At 42.8% G+C, this 16,907-nt stretch overlaps 3 protein-coding genes across 6 annotated transcripts in view; 1 reads left to right on the forward strand and 2 right to left on the reverse strand.

The window, feature by feature from the left end:
- Nucleotides 1-12,602, reverse strand: part of LOC124308162 (M-phase inducer phosphatase-like) — a 91,235-nt gene extending 78,633 nt beyond the window's left edge. The window contains exons 1-2 of one of the 3 annotated variants that reach the window (XM_046770579.1): nt 12,348-12,602; nt 10,719-11,228 (exon numbers count right to left, since the gene is read on the reverse strand). In XM_046770579.1, coding sequence (XP_046626535.1) covers nt 10,719-10,956 — 238 coding nt within the window. In that variant the 5' untranslated portion in view covers nt 10,957-11,228; nt 12,348-12,602. Of the gene's footprint in view, nt 1-10,718; nt 11,229-11,458; nt 11,480-12,142 lie in introns of those variants that run through there. The other 2 variants (XM_046770578.1, XM_046770581.1) reach the window with 2 other exon arrangements.
- Nucleotides 12,603-14,551: 1,949 nt separating this feature from the next.
- Nucleotides 14,552-16,339, forward strand: LOC124308164 (protein D2-like). The gene is made up of 4 exons (XM_046770592.1): nt 14,552-14,732; nt 14,808-15,039; nt 15,293-15,544; nt 15,843-16,339. The coding sequence occupies exons 2-4, from the start codon at nt 15,015-15,017 to the stop codon at nt 16,193-16,195; spliced, it is 630 nt and encodes a 209-aa protein (XP_046626548.1). The 5' UTR covers nt 14,552-14,732; nt 14,808-15,014; the 3' UTR covers nt 16,196-16,339.
- Nucleotides 15,076-16,907, reverse strand: part of LOC124308163 (alpha-1,6-mannosyl-glycoprotein 2-beta-N-acetylglucosaminyltransferase) — a 55,030-nt gene continuing 53,198 nt past the window's right edge. Inside the window, exons 9-10 of one of the 2 annotated variants that reach the window (XR_006908930.1) lie at nt 16,800-16,884; nt 15,076-15,590 (exon numbers count right to left, since the gene is read on the reverse strand). Coding sequence is in view for 1 of the 2 variants with exons in the window: in XM_046770588.1 (XP_046626544.1) it covers nt 16,866-16,884 (19 nt within the window). In the remaining variant the exon portion in view is untranslated. Of the gene's footprint in view, nt 15,591-16,091; nt 16,885-16,907 lie in introns of those variants that run through there. The other variant, XM_046770588.1, reaches the window with a different exon arrangement.

The following is a 16,907-nucleotide window of genomic DNA, read 5'->3' on the forward strand; positions in this document are numbered from 1 at the left end:
GACTCCTCTGCATCGATTGACTCCTGCAAGCCGACGTAACGGACTTCCAGGACTTCCCGGTCTGGTTTATTGTCAACCTCTTTTCCGGCATCGAACGTGTTCCGTTCAGTAGTAGGTACCTAACGCAGTTAGATAGAAGAAGTCTCCTACAAAGAAGTATTCCTCAAGTGCGAGTACAGAAGTATGAATTAACTCCACAAGTGGCGGTGATATTTTTTTTTTTTTTTTTAGCAATAAAGTCGCGGATGTTTTCTAAACTTGAAAAAACACACCACCACTCAAAAATAACCGATTCGTCCTTCAGGACCAGTGAAGGCGGCGGTACTTGAAATTTCATTGTCGTGCGCACGCTGCGGCGAAAACATTGAAATAGAGTTTGTGACGTAGTATAAAAGAGAATGAGGAAGAGGCGGAAGCCTTTGGGATGCAGCGAGTGCGGGACGATGAGCCGCGGAGAATCCGTTTGGAGTGGTAGTAAGAGCAGATGATTCCGGCACTTTTACGGATCCCTTTAAAACATGCAAATGCATCACGGTAGGTAGAGAGACAGTGGAAAGCCTGTTCGCCGGTCTGGTTTACCTGCGAAAAAGGCATGGAGGCAGACAAGGCGCGCGTGCACCGGTTTCTCCTCCCAGTGTATGTACACACATCGTGCCGCGATGATCCTCCTTCGGTAGTTTGATCCTCCGGCACGTGGAGGAGCACCTCCCACAGGAAGACGACATCCTGCACCTTGTGCCCCGGCACCTCGTGTCCTTTGGCCTTCGCGTTGCGCGCACTATGCGCTCGTGATATGCAGATATGCAGCCTGTACCTTCGTTTCATCTGCAGGACATTTCGCAACAATTTCTACCAGTGAGTTTTTTTACGTGGGCGTCGCGTTATCTTCTAAATTCTAAAGTGCAGGATAGATTGCGAACGACGTTCTTGGTCTGCTTCGTCGACGAATAATAAGGATGTGGGAATACCGGTCGAAAAAAGATATCCTATATCACACTTTTGTTTTATTTTCCGAGTGATTACTCATTGTCAAAGTTTGGGAGATGGTAGAGTTTACAAATTTGCTTGCGGTTGATTCTCACTAGCTTTGAGGTTATGGCAGGGTACTCCTTGGCCAAATTCCGCGTTTTTTGATAGTTGTTAATTATCCTTTTGCAAACTTCTCTTAGCAATCAGACAAGCACAATCATGAACCCTATCTTTTGCTAGATTTTGAAGAGATTGCATGGCTGAGTAGAAAAATTCTCTTCACCGATCGCTTCGTTCTCCTCATTCGCATAGTCGCCACCGAATTTCAATTCCATATCCTCTCTCGCATAATCAATTCTACAGTTAATTTTGAAAATCGATTATATCCATGAATTGAACCGACCGCCATGACATAACCTAAACTGTGTAAAGCCCTGATTCATGGCGGAAAGTATGTACCAAATCATACACGATGTACCCGTAGGCACAATAAACTGGGTGATAATTTGGCGCCGGAAGTCTGTCTTTAATTTCTTGATTTCTCGGAGGCATAACCGCGCCCGTTTCGAATCCGGTACTTATTACTTCCATTATTCCAGAAACATATATATATGTGCGTGTGTGTGCGTGTGTGTGTGTTTGTGTGTGTGTGTGTGTATACGTATGCAGCGCCGTATAAGGTTTGGGCCGTAATTTTCACCGGGAACGGCACAATGGTGACACCTTGTCGCTATTGTCGACCGTCGGAGCAGTAGACGTGGTGAACACATGCGCTCGCTCGCGCGAACCTTAAGAATACACTGCGCTTATGCACGCTAGAAAAGCGTACGTAGTGCAAAGAGAGCCGAGCTCGTGCTCCCCCGAAAACGGTGTCAGACAGGGCAGCGGAGGGTTGCACTTCGGGACCCAGGGACCCGAGGGAGTTGGGGACCCCGGGGATCTGGGGAACCTGGGGGACCTGGGGGACCAAGGCGAGGCGCAGCCGGCACGTGCCCAACGAATTTTTCACCCAACGGATATCCGAGGCACCGCGAGACGCCCCGGGAAGGGTCCTCGACCGAAGGAGAAGAGGAACTTGATTTTCAGAATAGCTTTCGAAAATTGTCATCACATGCAATTTACCGAACGGAAAATCCAGAGGCCATAATCGTTCGGGAAAGTTTATTTATACTCGAACTTCGAAATTGAGAACTTGTGTCACGGACAGCCCGAAAACCCAATACTGTTGAACTGATTTCAAAAAGACCACCTGAAGCTAATAAAGTCGAATGTAAGTATAAATTACGTCCCAGTGAAGCACGAAAAAATTGTTAAACACTATATTGCAGCTGTGAACGCTTTGCTATTCGCAGCGTCAGAGAATTCACATTATTTCATACTTGTTTCGTTAAAAAAAATTTATCTGGCTAGTCCAGTTTTGAGGGAAAATAACTCATTTTGTTCGAAAACGAATTATGTGCAAATTGTCAGAGACAGATATTCTTTCGTTGACCGGACCGTTGTTAAGAAAAATCCGATACGCATAATCCTCATAATTTATAGATGATAAACTTACGATGCAGCGAGAAATACATCATTCTTATCAAAAATCTAACTCAGACGATTTGTGGAGAATTCATTTACGAATAAAATATTCTTCATCAGAATCGAAAATATGATGTGAATTTTTTCAGCCGGTCATAGCGTAGAATAAAGTAACTCATCTGGTGTTGATAAAATGCGATCATATATTTACAATTAAAGTTTCGCATTTTTTCGTATTGCGAGGACTTTTTTACTTCAACACCGTTTTGGTCTGACTTTAGAGTAAGAAGATAATGTGAAGAATAAATTTGGTTTATTTTTCTCGCTGTCATCGCCTGTCATACCCAAAACACTTCACTCCCATTTCAATTAATTTTACAACAAAACAATCACTTCGTTACGAGATCGCTTAAGTAGTTTTTTCTTCGCTCTGGAGTACAATATTCGAAGGCGCTTGAAATTGCAGGCGTGCAAGAAACAGTATAACACAAAAACCAGGATAAAGATAGAGCAGGATTGCAACAATTATCGTCGTCATTCCACATGATTGTATTTATCCATCACGTCTATATTTGCAAACAAGATTCGACGAGTTGCACGAGCAATCTAAAAACAAATCAGCTTGGGGCCACGATTGTACACAAAACCCATAAACTCACCCACATCCACAGCCTCGCGAAAGTGAAATGAAACTAAAACTTTCGGTCTTTCCCGCCACAGAGTCGCGTGTCAAAATTGTTCTTTTTGCGCTGTAACGACATTATCGGATGCCGCAAGATTCGGGAAACCACAGGGCCGATACTTCTACCGAAAACTGGGCACAACTCCGAAGATTAAGCGCTCAGCTTCAATATCGGATTATTCTAGTCAGCACAAATTTTCAAGATCTGCACAGCTGCAGGAATTCCGTATAACGCGAGTAATATTTTCATCCCCGCCGGGAACCGCGTTGCTGATAAAAATGCAGCGTGTCGACGTTAAAATCAACTTGAGGCAATGTTATACGTCGTTGTCGTCGTACGGTAAGGTATCAGATTCCTTTCGCAGGAAACAGGCCAACCAACCGTGCGAAGCATTTGCCAACTGGAAACTGTCTTATCTTAGGTAAACACGAAAAAACCGTTTGACAACTCCGCGAACTGCGACACAAGTTAGCGTTTCACACGTGCTCGTGCAAGTTTACCAGACTCCGGACGATGCGTCCTGCGAAACGCATTCGGGACTTTTTTACAATTTCTATTGAGAAATTGGTTAGAGGGGATTTTTGCCAACGAACCGAAAACGCGGCAGCTAGAATTGCAATTATTGTTCCTAAAATTTTCCCGCTCTGTGTTCACGATGCAGCCCGCGAACAAATTATTCCGGTTGTGTAAAAAGTTGATTAGTTATTCGGCCCGCGACCGTTAAAGGTTGCCAAAGTGCATCCTTCGTCTTCGGAAATGTTGCGCTACTTGCCTTACCGGCCTTACAGGATATGCTGATGAGGCGGCGTGACGGCCAGGTTGCAAAAGCCGTCCCCCTCAACCCTTTCAGCTATATACTAGATAGTTAGGTACTTTAAGGATCCTGCGCTCACGGGACATTTAAATTTTAAATCCCGATCGGAAAACCATTTCTCTCCCAGTCCTCCGAGGTAAGACTCCATCAGACTGCGCGTTCTCTTGGTTCTTCTTCCTCCGTACGTCTGTTGACTTTTTATACGTTTCTTTCCGTTTCTCCTTCTTTTTTTCCTTTCCTCGACACAGATACGGACGGTTGCGTATGAGGCATTCCTCTATGCCAAACCGACCTGTACGGATGACCCTCACCATGGGTGTGTTTTTTTCATTTTCAACTATGGTGTAGAGTGTATAAAATAAAACATCTTTCACCGGGTTTTAGATTATTTGGACCACGAGTTTGATTTTTACTGCTCCGAAAAACACGAAAGCTCAATTTTCGAACGAAAAACCCCGATCAATCGGCTTCGAATTTTTCTCATGAATTATTTGTTAAAAAAGTTTTTTGTCACGTTTTACTTACTTGTTTCGACAAACTTTTGTAAACCAAAAGTTTGTCTACTTCCATTAGGGTCTCAAAATTTTCGTTTTTTAACATAAAACTCATGGCAAAAATTTACAGCCAATCAATTAGGATTATTTGTTCGAAAATTTAATTTTTGTGTTTTTGAGATTAATAAATATCAAACCCGTAGTCGGAAAAATCTAAAACTCAGTGAAAGATAATTTTTTCATACAATCTACGCCATACTTAAAAATAAATGAAATTGCCGATAATTCGGGTCAGACGTAGGTCAGTTTCGGATGGAATGCCTAATATCCAATCATTCTCATCATTGGCTGTGATGTCACTCGTTTTAACGTTTCATTGAACGAATTAGGTGATTTGAGATTCCAGATCTTCATGCGTTTGGTCTAATTGTTAACTCGTTGTTTATCAAGTTGCGAAATAGACATAAGAACGATATGTAAACGCTTTCAGTAAAACATCACGATCACCGAGAAGTGTTGAATTTTCGTAAACAAAAGGGAAAAAACTCGAGACAAAAAAATGAAATCTAAATCCTTGAGTCGATGGTGTAATTTTTTTCTTTATGCCAGTGACCCAGTATACCAATACCATGAGATACCAATCATTCAAGAGGATGAAGTTACTTTAACGATGCATGTTTAGGAAGAATCGTTACTTCGAATCTGCTGACTTCCTGAAAGTCATTCTAAAATTCCGCAATAATGGTTTTTTCCCCCAAGTTTCGTTACGTTAACGTTACTAAATTCAGCCTCATTATCACTAAACCTCGACAAAACAAGTTCTTGATGAATTTCATCCAAATTACAAATAACAAGACTCAAACATCAACGACAATTTCACAAGCGGCTAGATAAATGTCCACTGTGGTACTACAACCCTCGAATGAATCAACGATAGCGGGTATAAAATTGCAAACTGGTCCAGGTTTATCGAATCGGCATCAAGCACGGCTAAAAAACGGTGTAAGATGTAAGATGGTAAAAAAAAAAAAGAGGGGGGGGGGGGGGGGTGTTCGTTAATCCAACGGGACGTTCTTACGGAGGGTATAAGACCCAAGCGATATAACAACGGCGGGTTTTCTCGAGCGGGATGAAAACTAGAACTCAATAAAGCGAGCCCCCTGCATGTATATAATCTCGAGTTTCGACCCGTGGTCAGCGCGCGCAGAGACACGCGACGTGGACGACGATCGTCGAGAAGTTGCTTATAAATAATTATAAGGAACTCGTGCCATATGCTACGCAGGGGGTAAGGCAAAGCAGCCCGTGACACCGGTCTCTGCGGCATCGAGAAATTCACGTCAGATGCTTTATGGTGTGCGTGCGTGTGTGCCTGGCGTGTAGAGCAAGCTGACAAGAGAGAATAGGCGATAGGGCCAACCAACCACGCGCGATTCGAGTGACTGGTTGGCCGGTGACCGAAACAATTAGGAACCCGCGAGCCAACTTGACGTGCGGGCAAAGGAGGCCCAGCCTTTCGTCGACGTCGTCGTCGCGACGTACCCCGTTGTTCCACGCAAGCTGGGCACAAGGTACCTTAACCTCGCGTGAGATCGATCCCAACAATAAGTCGGCGTGTACTCTTCAGTTTCGGGGCTCGAGTCATATGTCAGGGTTCAATTACCGCATTGTGTATAACGAGTCGCGAGTCACGGTCATTGTTTTTAAGAAACGCACAATGGGGAACGGGCTTCTTTCACTCTGACTAAGTTATTACGTAAGACTAGAAGGATTTTTCACCCCGCACGCATTTTGAGAAGCTCCGTGAATTCAAGCAGCGCCAGATTTTTAAAAGATCTTTTCGGACCTTTGAGGGGATGCTGTTGTAGATACTCGGTTTCCATGCTGATTTTGGGTGTCTTCGAACATTTCATCTCCACGGATCTCGAACGCGAAAAAGGATACAACAAAAACGTGCCTAAAAATTTTTGTTTTACGCAAAAGCGGAGAAATGACGTGAAATATACGAAATCGTGATTGTTGATTATCACGACTTCGCACATTATCAGGTTTTAGATAGTTAGAGGTCTCTAAGTTTACGCAAAGTTCAAGTAATACCAACATCTTAAAGCGAGTTTAGCTGCAAGAAAAATTCAGTTCGTAAAACACCCCTGTCTATGTTGGGTGAAAAAAAAACGTTTTTGCGTTATTCGGTCAAGTCAATGCATCCTGAATACAATCACAACATAGCAACTAAAAAATCTAAACTTGAAAAAGGACCAAAATTTATAACTTTTTCATAAGCACCAACTTCCGCGGCGAAGTAAATTTTTTTAAATATCAATTGAACTGAATAAATTGTAACATTCGGTCGAATTGTTCTAAAAATCAGGCATCAAAAGATTACAAACCCAACTTGATCTGAAAGCTTGCGACAATTGCATTTCTTGCTCCTACTTGCTGTATCGCATACCGTCCAAATGGGAAAGTAACTAATTCATCAATCCGATTCACTTGTAAACCTATTTTTTAATTCGGACAAATTACGATGAGATTGGAAATTCGAAAAAAAACTTGTCGCTTCTGCAAGCCGTTCTTTCGAGATCTTATAATAACTAGATTTTCCAGCGTTTTCCGATTCTTCATTGCCCACATTTTCATCCCCGACCCCCGAAACCATACCGAACATGAAAAAGCCGTCCAAAGGTGAAAGGACTCGCAGGTTGAAACAATCGGTTCCCCAGCGCACGACACGTACCTGCGTTAGTGTAAAACAGGTGGATTTGACTCTAACTGACAGTCACCGCCCCGACACGTAGGTATAACCATAGAACTGCATTTCCACCTTGCGTAATAGTGCGGCTGAATTTTCCGTTGGACACGTAGAGAAGCGTGGCACGAGCGAGTCTAGCTTCGCCGAGGCGAAACCCAGCGCAGACCCCTCCCACTCTTCTCGACGAGGATAGTAAGAGCAAAAGGGGCCCGACCGCCTTGATCAACACGCTTGTTGGGGCCTCACCAGGCAAGTGTGAGTGTAATTCCCGCGTGGCTAGGCGAGTTACACAATCGCTACGAAACGGTCAGCGAGTGTGTGCCTACAAGGGTAAAACCAAGTGAGTGCGGAGCACGACGTGTAACGCAAAACGCAACGTACTATGGGGGCAGCGAACAAGAACGGGGCGACATGTGGCTTTCCGTTGAAACGCCATCCCTAATAAGTCGTTACCCTCGCTCCCGATACCACGTTAAAGCGCCAAAAAGCCATATAATACGGGTCTCTTTTTCCTTTTATCCTATGCACAATTTAGCCAGCAAGATAACGACAAACGAAGGGAAACTTGATACATGGTGTAAATTGGGGCCAGAGAGATATGAAGGTCAATGATCGGTGCGTGGGACGACGACACGTTTATTTTCAAATCATTCTTTCTCTTGTTGTTGGTCTTCCTAGTGCACACAAAAACCCCGATGAGAAATTTTTTTTTTTTTTTTTTTACCCAAAAACGGAATAGAAATTTCAGAAAAGTACACGCGGATGACAATCGCATGCAAACAATTACAGAGTCGATCGACTCTACGCCAATGTCGTTGGGAAATCGACATTCATGATACCAACCACAAGAATCTGAACACGGAAATAAACCTTGCGTATAAGGTGCCTACTTCTGTTTTTCCTTTTAAAACGAAACTCAACAAAATCCCTTTTCCTTGTATTCAAATGGGTACTATATAGCTAGACGTCGTAAGGCTCGTCATTTGAAGGATCGAGCCCAGCCAGGCGAGCCTTTTAAACTTTAAATACCCTAGCCATCCCTTTAAATTTTTCGAAGAGAAAGACGCTCCAAGAGAGACAGCAAAAGATGGAGAACTTGGTGTGCATTGCAAGGATATAAAGGGTGACAGACAGGCAACGGGTTAAAAATTGTTCTAGTGGAAAAAACGGAGAGTCGTCAATTTGGCCATAATTACAATTTACCGTATCCCCCCCCCCCCTTGTGATTTATTTCAACAAATTTTAGTTTACAAAGAAATGAAACTTGGATCATTTATATAAGATTTTCTTTTATAAACAGAGTAAAAAAATCCGAACATTTCACACTTGTACATATAATGATTTTCAGTACGGACAAGATTTGTTCATGTACCTCAGAGTCTCTTTCTGAATAGCAAAAAAGGAATTGGCGCACCGCTTGCGGCAAAGAGAAGTCGATGAGCAACGAGGAGGAAACCACCTCCGCAAGTTGCCGCGATATGCGCTCACACACGGTTTTGGCAAATGAACAGCTGATTTCTGCTGGCTAACGGTCTTGCGGGGGTAGGTCAGTGCCCCAGGCGGCCTCACCCCCGGGGAAGCCCGTCCCGGCCCGGGTCTGGGGTGTGGAAGGTGACGGCGACGGCGACGGTGAAGGGAAGGGGAAAGGAGTGTAAAGGTGGCGGCGCACCTTGGCATAACTGCAGCAGCAGCAGCACGGCGCCCAGGTAGATGCGAACGCGTGTGGGTTAACAGACACGAACGCAGGTAGAGAAATCGTGTAAAACACGAACGTGAATACACAGATGCAAAGCCATCGGAGAGAAACACGGTCGCGCCGATATTTCTCGGTGTATGAAAGCAGGTGAGCACCTGGCCGAGTCGGGGCACGAACTACTTGTTTCCCTAAATCCCGGGGGGTTCTCAACTCGAAGTCGAGGTAGAGAACAGAAGGAATGAAGGAGAAAAAATTTTAGGGGAGGAGAACCAGTCTGATCGCGGATCCTCCCGTCGGGTTCGCCAAAGCATTTGTAACGACACGGCGACGAGATGAGACACCCTTCTTTGTTCTTGCGGTTCCCTCTTCGTTGATTAATTCGCGAGGTCAGCTGTTAGTCAAACCAGCTGTAAACACGAATGGCTGTTGTCTCACTAAGCGAGCGTCATTAATACGCGTCAAGAATCTCTGCGTCGTTACGACGACGAGGGTCGTCATCCTCTGCATCTTCGAACCAAATTCAAAGTCCCAAACCTGCGTTTCGACTTGCCGTTTAGCCAAATCGTACACGTGGATGCGATCGGACTTCAATCGTGCAAATAAACAAATTCTAAGCGGGAGATAAGATAATGCGAAAAGAAAAAGAAAAAGAAAAAAAAAAAAAAAAATTGGAGGAATTAGGATGCGAGCGAGTATTTGCCGATTGTCTTTATTTTAATTTGAGAACTACTGCCATTTTAAGACGTGGCACGGCCCGTGGAGGCCCTCTGCGGCAGACGTCATCGGGCCCCCCCTTCAAGGACGGGGAATCCCTCTAGCCTCATCCCATTCTCACACCGTCTCTTCCCGTCCGCTTGTCCGTCTGTCCGTTCTCTTCTTTCGTGAAGCAGTCTGGACGCGATTCGATGTGTTCGTGCACCGCGTGTAGGTGTATATAATGATAATAATGAGTGAATTCGCAAGACGGGGTACTTGAGGTCTCGTTTCATCAAATATTCTTTAGCGTAATTTTTCAATTTGAAAAATTTATACATTTCACTAATTTTACGATGTGTGAAGAGACGACGATCAGCTGACGCGATGTTTTAACATTCTTTTCTCTTAATTAAACTGAACACGTTCACGGTGTTTGAAAATGAAAATCGGTAACAGTTATCTGTTGACGATGAAAAAAATAGCACAGAAAAAATAATACCGATTGTACAATCAAACTGTACACGCGACGATAATTTGAATTACACAAAGTATTGTTACACGTCATTACGCGTTGATTCCTCGAGTCTTTTCGTTTTTAAATTCATTGATACGTGTACACGCAATATGATGAATCGATTTATCAATTCAGACTTACAATCAAACATTTTATTACTTAACCACATCTATCAAGAGATGTTTCACAACACAGAATTCATCGCAAGTGTAAGCAACTTCAATGCGAAACATGACTTTATCCTAAAAAGTAAAACGTGAACTGTATTGCGCACGGTAATATAATGTATCCGTTAAATTGGATGAATTTCGAATTACACACGTGTTTGAACGGACGATAATTTCAATCGGTCACGAGAGAGTGAATCGGTAAACATACATCCAAGTTCAATGACAAAGTGAGCCATTCGTACAGAATCGAAAACAAATAACAACGTGGATAGGAAATTGGAAACCCATATTAAACAGAACGATTGTACTATGATTTTACAAATAAGTACACACTACAGTCGGTCATGGTGTGCCATAATACCTACATTAAACTGACGTTACGTGAGAATATTATTTCATAACTCACCCAGCTTCTGCGAAATTTCGTCGATGACATTTCGTCGATGACAGGTAGCAAGATTTGCATCGGCGCGGCAGCGTGTCGGCGTATCTCCGCTCGATATAGTTGACATGTCAAGAGCGTTGACGATGGTGGTCATGGGTGAAGCGTCGACGTCGTCTGGAGCAGTTGATTTAACCTCTCGTTTAGCGTTTTCACTGTCGTTTAACGGCGATAAAACGCCAACGTATCTCCGTCGCGACATGATTTGATTCGTTCGTTGGTTATTTTATTTGTTTATTTTTATTTCTTTTTTTTATTCCTTTGACGTGTATATTATTCTTATTTTATACAGCGCGAAGTTAATCGACCGTTCGCGACAAGGTTAGGGTAGAATATTCAGGAGTACGTTATCATATCCTTCGTCGTTCGTTAAATTGTTAAAACTCGTCAAATATAATTATATAACTGCGTTTAATTAAAAATCGCAACGTCGTTTCGGCAGCTTCGTTAGTACGGCTATGATGAAATTACGAACTGTAAAGAGAGGGGAATATAAAAATTAGAAAAGATCAACAAATTCCGTGCAAAAATTTTATCCTATTTTTCTTTATCATTGATCGTTGTTGATTTAAAAAAAAACAAAAAAAAACATTCAAATAGCAGAAAATAAGGCATTATCGTAATTCCTTGAACACGGTTTCGCCCCTGCCACGTCGTACTTGAGTAGCGACATGTGTAACAATCAGATTGCACACGTATGATACCTAAGCACGCTGAAATTCAAACGCAATGTTTATCACAAGTCAACAGATTGGCGGAGGTGTTCGTGGTGCTTTGGATAACAGCAGCTGTTCACCGACTTCCGTTTCCGTCTTCTAACCAACTCGATACCGTAGCGACACGCGTTTCAACCGACATCAAATGAGAATAAACGAACGAACAATATTACATGTAGGAATATGCAGGGTAGGAATTTTTACTCGCATTTCGAATGAAAATATTTCTTATAATTGAACACGGATGTGTGTGTATTACGCGACACTGCTTATGAAAATATCTATTCTCTCTTTGACGAAACGGCAAATTTTGGTCGAACAAGCGATCGAGGGAAAATACGTGTGCCCCTAAAAATTAAAATTAGAATTGAGCCGTGAAGAGAAAGGAATAACGAGAAGAAAATCAAATGGGCGAGTGAATGATTGAGCCGGTATAGTTTATTAGCTGGTATATAGTCTCGTCCGTCGTTTGGAAACATCGATTAGCAAAGATTAATGACTCAATAAAGCCGGTCGTTCGCTTAACGAACGAGGAAAGAAACCTAACCTAACCTAACACTAACGTGTGACAGAGGCCAGATTTACAGAGAACCGAGATCCCCGAAGGTTGAAGTAACGCGGGTATGCAAAAACGAGCGTAAAAACCAAAAACAATACGGTCAAAAAGATTACCTGAGACGTCCGTTTAAGCGGGTGGTCGAAAGATCCATCGGACGAGAGAACCCGGCGCACAAATAACCACATTCAGGCGGGAAACGTCATGAGAGAAACGACGCAATCAATCGGACGGGGAAATAAGTGAAGGTGGACAGATGTAGAGCAGGATAGAGAAGAAAATAAGGACGTAATCGTTAACAAAAGCCTCTGTGTCTCTCACCTATCGTGACGATGCGTGTAACATGTTAAGCGACACTGCGCACTGGAATAATATCAAACCGTGCGCGATATTGAGGCGAGAAAAAATTTAGTAAGATGAGGACGAGCAGGGCACGAACGATAACAATGAAGGTGAAGGATGACGGTGATGATGATGATGATGATGGCGACCTAACGGGCTAGACCGACGTCAACACGAGGCAAACCGCATGGCTGTAGAATCGAGACTGAACCACCCGCCAAACGCGATGCCGACGGTTTCGGACATCAGCGATAAACAAGAGAAGGTGCCTCCTGACTTCGCCTCGCCGGCCGGCTTTCAACCGTCGTTTCGGTCTGCTCGGCTGGTCCATGCTGTGGGAATTCGCAAGGGCGGGACCCTAGCGATATAGCGATTATACGGAGAATCGCGCGGGCGGCCGAGTCTCGATCCCCCCCCCACTCCTGCCGACAACTTTGACAACAAGCTGCCGGTGTACGAACGCAATGTGACTACTTCGCATGCCGCGACACGAGGCGACGGGGGACCTTCCTTCTTTCTTTCTTTCTTTCTCTCGTTCGTTAACTCCTCTGCTCTCGTCTCCTCTCCTCTCCTCTCATCTTCTCTTTAAACTTTCAACGGTCGTTCGGGTAGCGACGAGATGGTGACGAAGCCCGCGGCGCCGCTCGCGCTCACGACCTGCTCTGTCGTTTATTAGACGCACACGCGTGCAGCGTGCGTCGCGACTACGAAGGATGAATGAGTTCGATGAATGAGCTTCTACCGCGGATTACACCGCGGGCATTCGAGATACCCATTAGCCCTTGAACGATCCTCTTTCCCTCGCGGTACAGAGTTCAGGGACTTTTGTTTCTTGAAGTATTTTTTTTTTTATCGTACGCTGTATACTTCAGAGGATTCAGGAACGCTGTTTGCTCCTTCTCGTGTAGATATGAAGAATACTTGGATCTGAAATACCTTTTCCCACGTGTCTATGATGTATTTCTATCTTATTCGCATCGGTATTTCCAATTTACGCAATTGGTTGTACAGACACGATATTCTACGAGTCAGTATCGACTCATATGTATTATTCTTCAAGACAACTTAACGCATGACGAGAACTTCAATTAGAAACTTTATCGAAATCATTCCTTTAAAAAGAGATTAGGGACGCTTGTATGAACGCGAATGTATGTACACTATAAGCGGATCGCTTACACGCAAACGAATCACGAAGCTCACATGGGTATGAGCATTGAGCATGCGATGTCACGCGATAGTTGAGCTGCGCTGCGAACCGTGAGCTACAACGCCGAAACGCTCGGAACCAGTCCGCTGATTGTAATGGGGATGGATCTAATTCCCCGGCGCAAGACGCTACTCAACCGTCAATATTACGTCATCGGATTAATAACGGCTTGTTAGGAGAATGAATTTACAACGAGGAGAGGAAAAACCGTTTCTGCTGAACAAATTCGGTCATTCGGAGATAGCTTCGGATGCACCAGCTCATTTATTGTAACTTCGTTGCGGAGGGTGTTGAAAAATTGGAAGTAAGATAGATTCGTTTTTTGCTAGACAAATAAGAATAGTGTAACGATTAAAAAAGGATTGTAAGATTTTTGTGACATAATGTTTTCGTCGTCAATAGATTTTTATGTTGACAATTTCTCGGCAAATGATCAGAAGGTATTTCAATTTCTTGAGCGTTACAACCAATAATTACACAGTTTCAGAATACTACGAGCACCTTGATATTTCTATTCTTTCGTAGTCATTGAATATCTTTGCCTAAAGTTCGGCCTGGAGTGAGCTCAAGTTTAAAAATCTTCCAACACCCGCGAAGCTGTACGTGATATGCAAGGCAACTGTAGACTCGCTCTTGCGGCATTTATCCGAACCTCATAGGAGGCGGTATGAACAAAATTGTCAACAACTGGTAAGTAGCTGATATTCTTCTTCAATTTGAACAATTTATGACTAGTGATGACGTTGCTCGAAATTTCCAAATGAAAATGATTTCAAAAACGCAGTACAACGACCTAAGATGTGCACATAATTCGCATGTTACTGCAGGTCTTTTTTCAGGCGCGGAAATGAATTTTAATATAGCTGTTTCATTTGTGTGCAGGAGCGCGCTCTGTCGCTCATCTGAAATCTGCAATGCTGACTCAAAAATTCCAGAATAATCTTACGTTAATTTATCCAATAATAACGCGATTCAAAAAATTGTCGAATGACGATATTTCACCGATATCGAATTAGTGATTGGTATTATTGATCTATTCAAACGATAATAATTTCACACTCTCGTTTCATAGTTGAACTTCCACACGATTGTGTAGCTCTTCAGTCAACTCAAGTCATTGAAACACTTAGCGACGTAATTTCGCAACTCTGAAGGTGGGTAAATTTGAACGAAAAGAGAATATTCGGAAAGTTGAATCTAGCTATCACTCAGTCGCAAATTGCTTACAGTCAGTGAAACGGTGGTTAGAAAATACTTCGACGATTGATAATTCTTGAAGGTTATCTACTGAGAGATAATTATCAAGTTTAATCGTCGAGAACGCGCCATTTTAGCAATCGTCTACACGATAAGGCCTGAGGGCAGAGGGTATTCTAACCGGAGAAGTGCGTTGCAGTACATTCTGAACCGGCGTTGGTAATTGTACGTGGCACGTGATGTCAAAAGTGTTACTTAGCGCAAGTAAATATAAAATAACAAATTTCTGAAAAAATGGAGCAAGCTCAATGAACAGTGTATTCAGATTATGTCTGGGTGATCTGATCGGTAGCTCTGCGTGTGTACTGGGAAAGTGATGTAGGGTTATCACAGCTTTGCTAGCGCGCCATTCATTTTATCAGCACTACAAAATCTTGTCCATTTCTCTTATATCTATGATTATACACGTTATCTGTTAGCTGTATCAGTATCAACGTAATGACTTGAATCATTTCAGCTTCACTGCTAGCCAAGAGAACCTTCAGCTACACGCCTAGAGTTCTATCTTCAACAATGACCGAAGCACTGAAACAGCACGGCGTTGTGCCGGACGTAATCGACAAGGTACCAGCCTCGATTGCCAAGGTATCATACCCTGGAAATTTGTCCGTTGACATTGGGAAAGTTCTTACGCCAACGCTGGTGAAAGACCAACCAACCGTCACCTGGGATGCAGATCCTTCGACATTCTACACAGTTTGCATGACGGGTAATGTGTCCTTCGTACTAGCAGACTCGTTTTGAACCAGAATTTTCTGAAATGATAATCATTTATTTAATTCTTGTCGCTTCATCAGCCCTGTCACACGATTTATGAGAAATAACATAAAGCCTGTGATGTAATTTTAAGGTATAAATTTCACTGAACTGTAATCGCACACACAATATGTTTTATCATTGAATTAATCTACCAGATTGCTTCCATGTTATACAAATCTGTACCTTGAACCTTGAATCTTGTTGCAACGCTGAGTTACTAATTAGCATGCATAAATCGTTATGCGCAGATCCTGACGCACCTAGTCGTAAGACACCAACATACAGAGAATGGCACCACTGGCTTGTGGGAAACGTTCCAGGAGACGATATTTCCAAGGGTGACGTTCTCTCCGAATACGTTGGCTCTGGCCCCCCCAAAGACACAGGTCTTCACCGCTACGTTTTCTTGGTATACAAACAGCCTGGTAAGATTAACTTTGATGAACCGCGGTTGACCAATAAAAGTGGAAACAATCGCGGCAAATTTTCTATCAAGAAGTTCGCTGCTAAATACAACCTTGGAGATCCTATTGCCGGGAACATGTACCAGGCTGAATACGATGACTACGTTCCCATATTGTACAAGCAGCTCGGTGAATAATTTCACTTGTTATGTTTATTGATTTACATAAGATGTTAATTTTATGCAATACACCGTACTACTGGTTACACGAGCGAGTCGTGAGCTAGCTGATAATCACGTATTTTCTTACAAATAAACTGTTTCACGTAGATCACTGATTCATTAACATCTGTTCTTATTTGATTTACCTTTCATTAGCAATTGATTCCTTGGAGTATTCTATGAGTATTTTTGTAATTTGCGTATTTCAAACTACTTATGGGAGAATTTCGACAAAATGACTATCATACTTTGAAAGCTGATATACTAGAAGCAATGTTCCATTATAATACTGCTGTTTTACTCAAGGTTTCGTTTCATATCTAACTCTGAATAATGTAGTTGTCAATAATCGATTGTAGCAATATTAAAGGCAGAAAGCTCGCTTAGGCTTAATACTCAATATAATTATACATCGCTATTATTTTCGATTCGCAAATTATCGAGTGATAAGTACAATCGTTATGCAAACCGGGGAATAAAGTCTACATAATTTTGACAAACGATGAGATCATCACGGTAATTGATTTAATAACGTCGTCGGAAGAAATAGACCCGTAATGAGTATACACGGATTACATACCTTACAAAACTGTGTTAGCTGATGGATCGATTCATCACAAACGAAGCATATACGGTGTTCAGAGTTTTAATCACTTCCGCTATTCCTGAAACAAATGAAATTCGAGAT

The sequence above is a fragment of the Neodiprion virginianus genome, chromosome 6, assembly GCF_021901495.1.
Source record: "Neodiprion virginianus isolate iyNeoVirg1 chromosome 6, iyNeoVirg1.1, whole genome shotgun sequence".
Lineage (NCBI taxonomy): Eukaryota > Metazoa > Arthropoda > Insecta > Hymenoptera > Diprionidae > Neodiprion > Neodiprion virginianus.

What these genes read in the sequence shown, in the direction of transcription:
- LOC124308164 (XM_046770592.1), top strand. Translation starts at nt 15,015, where the DNA reads ATGTCAAAAGTGTTACTTAGCGCAA. An exon ending in AAAAGTGTTACTTAGCGCAA is followed by an intron (nt 15,040 to 15,292) that starts GTAAATATAAAA and finishes GAATCATTTCAG; the next exon opens with CTTCACTGCTAGCCAAGAGA. An exon ending in CTACACAGTTTGCATGACGG is followed by an intron (nt 15,545 to 15,842) that starts GTAATGTGTCCT and finishes CGTTATGCGCAG; the next exon opens with ATCCTGACGCACCTAGTCGT.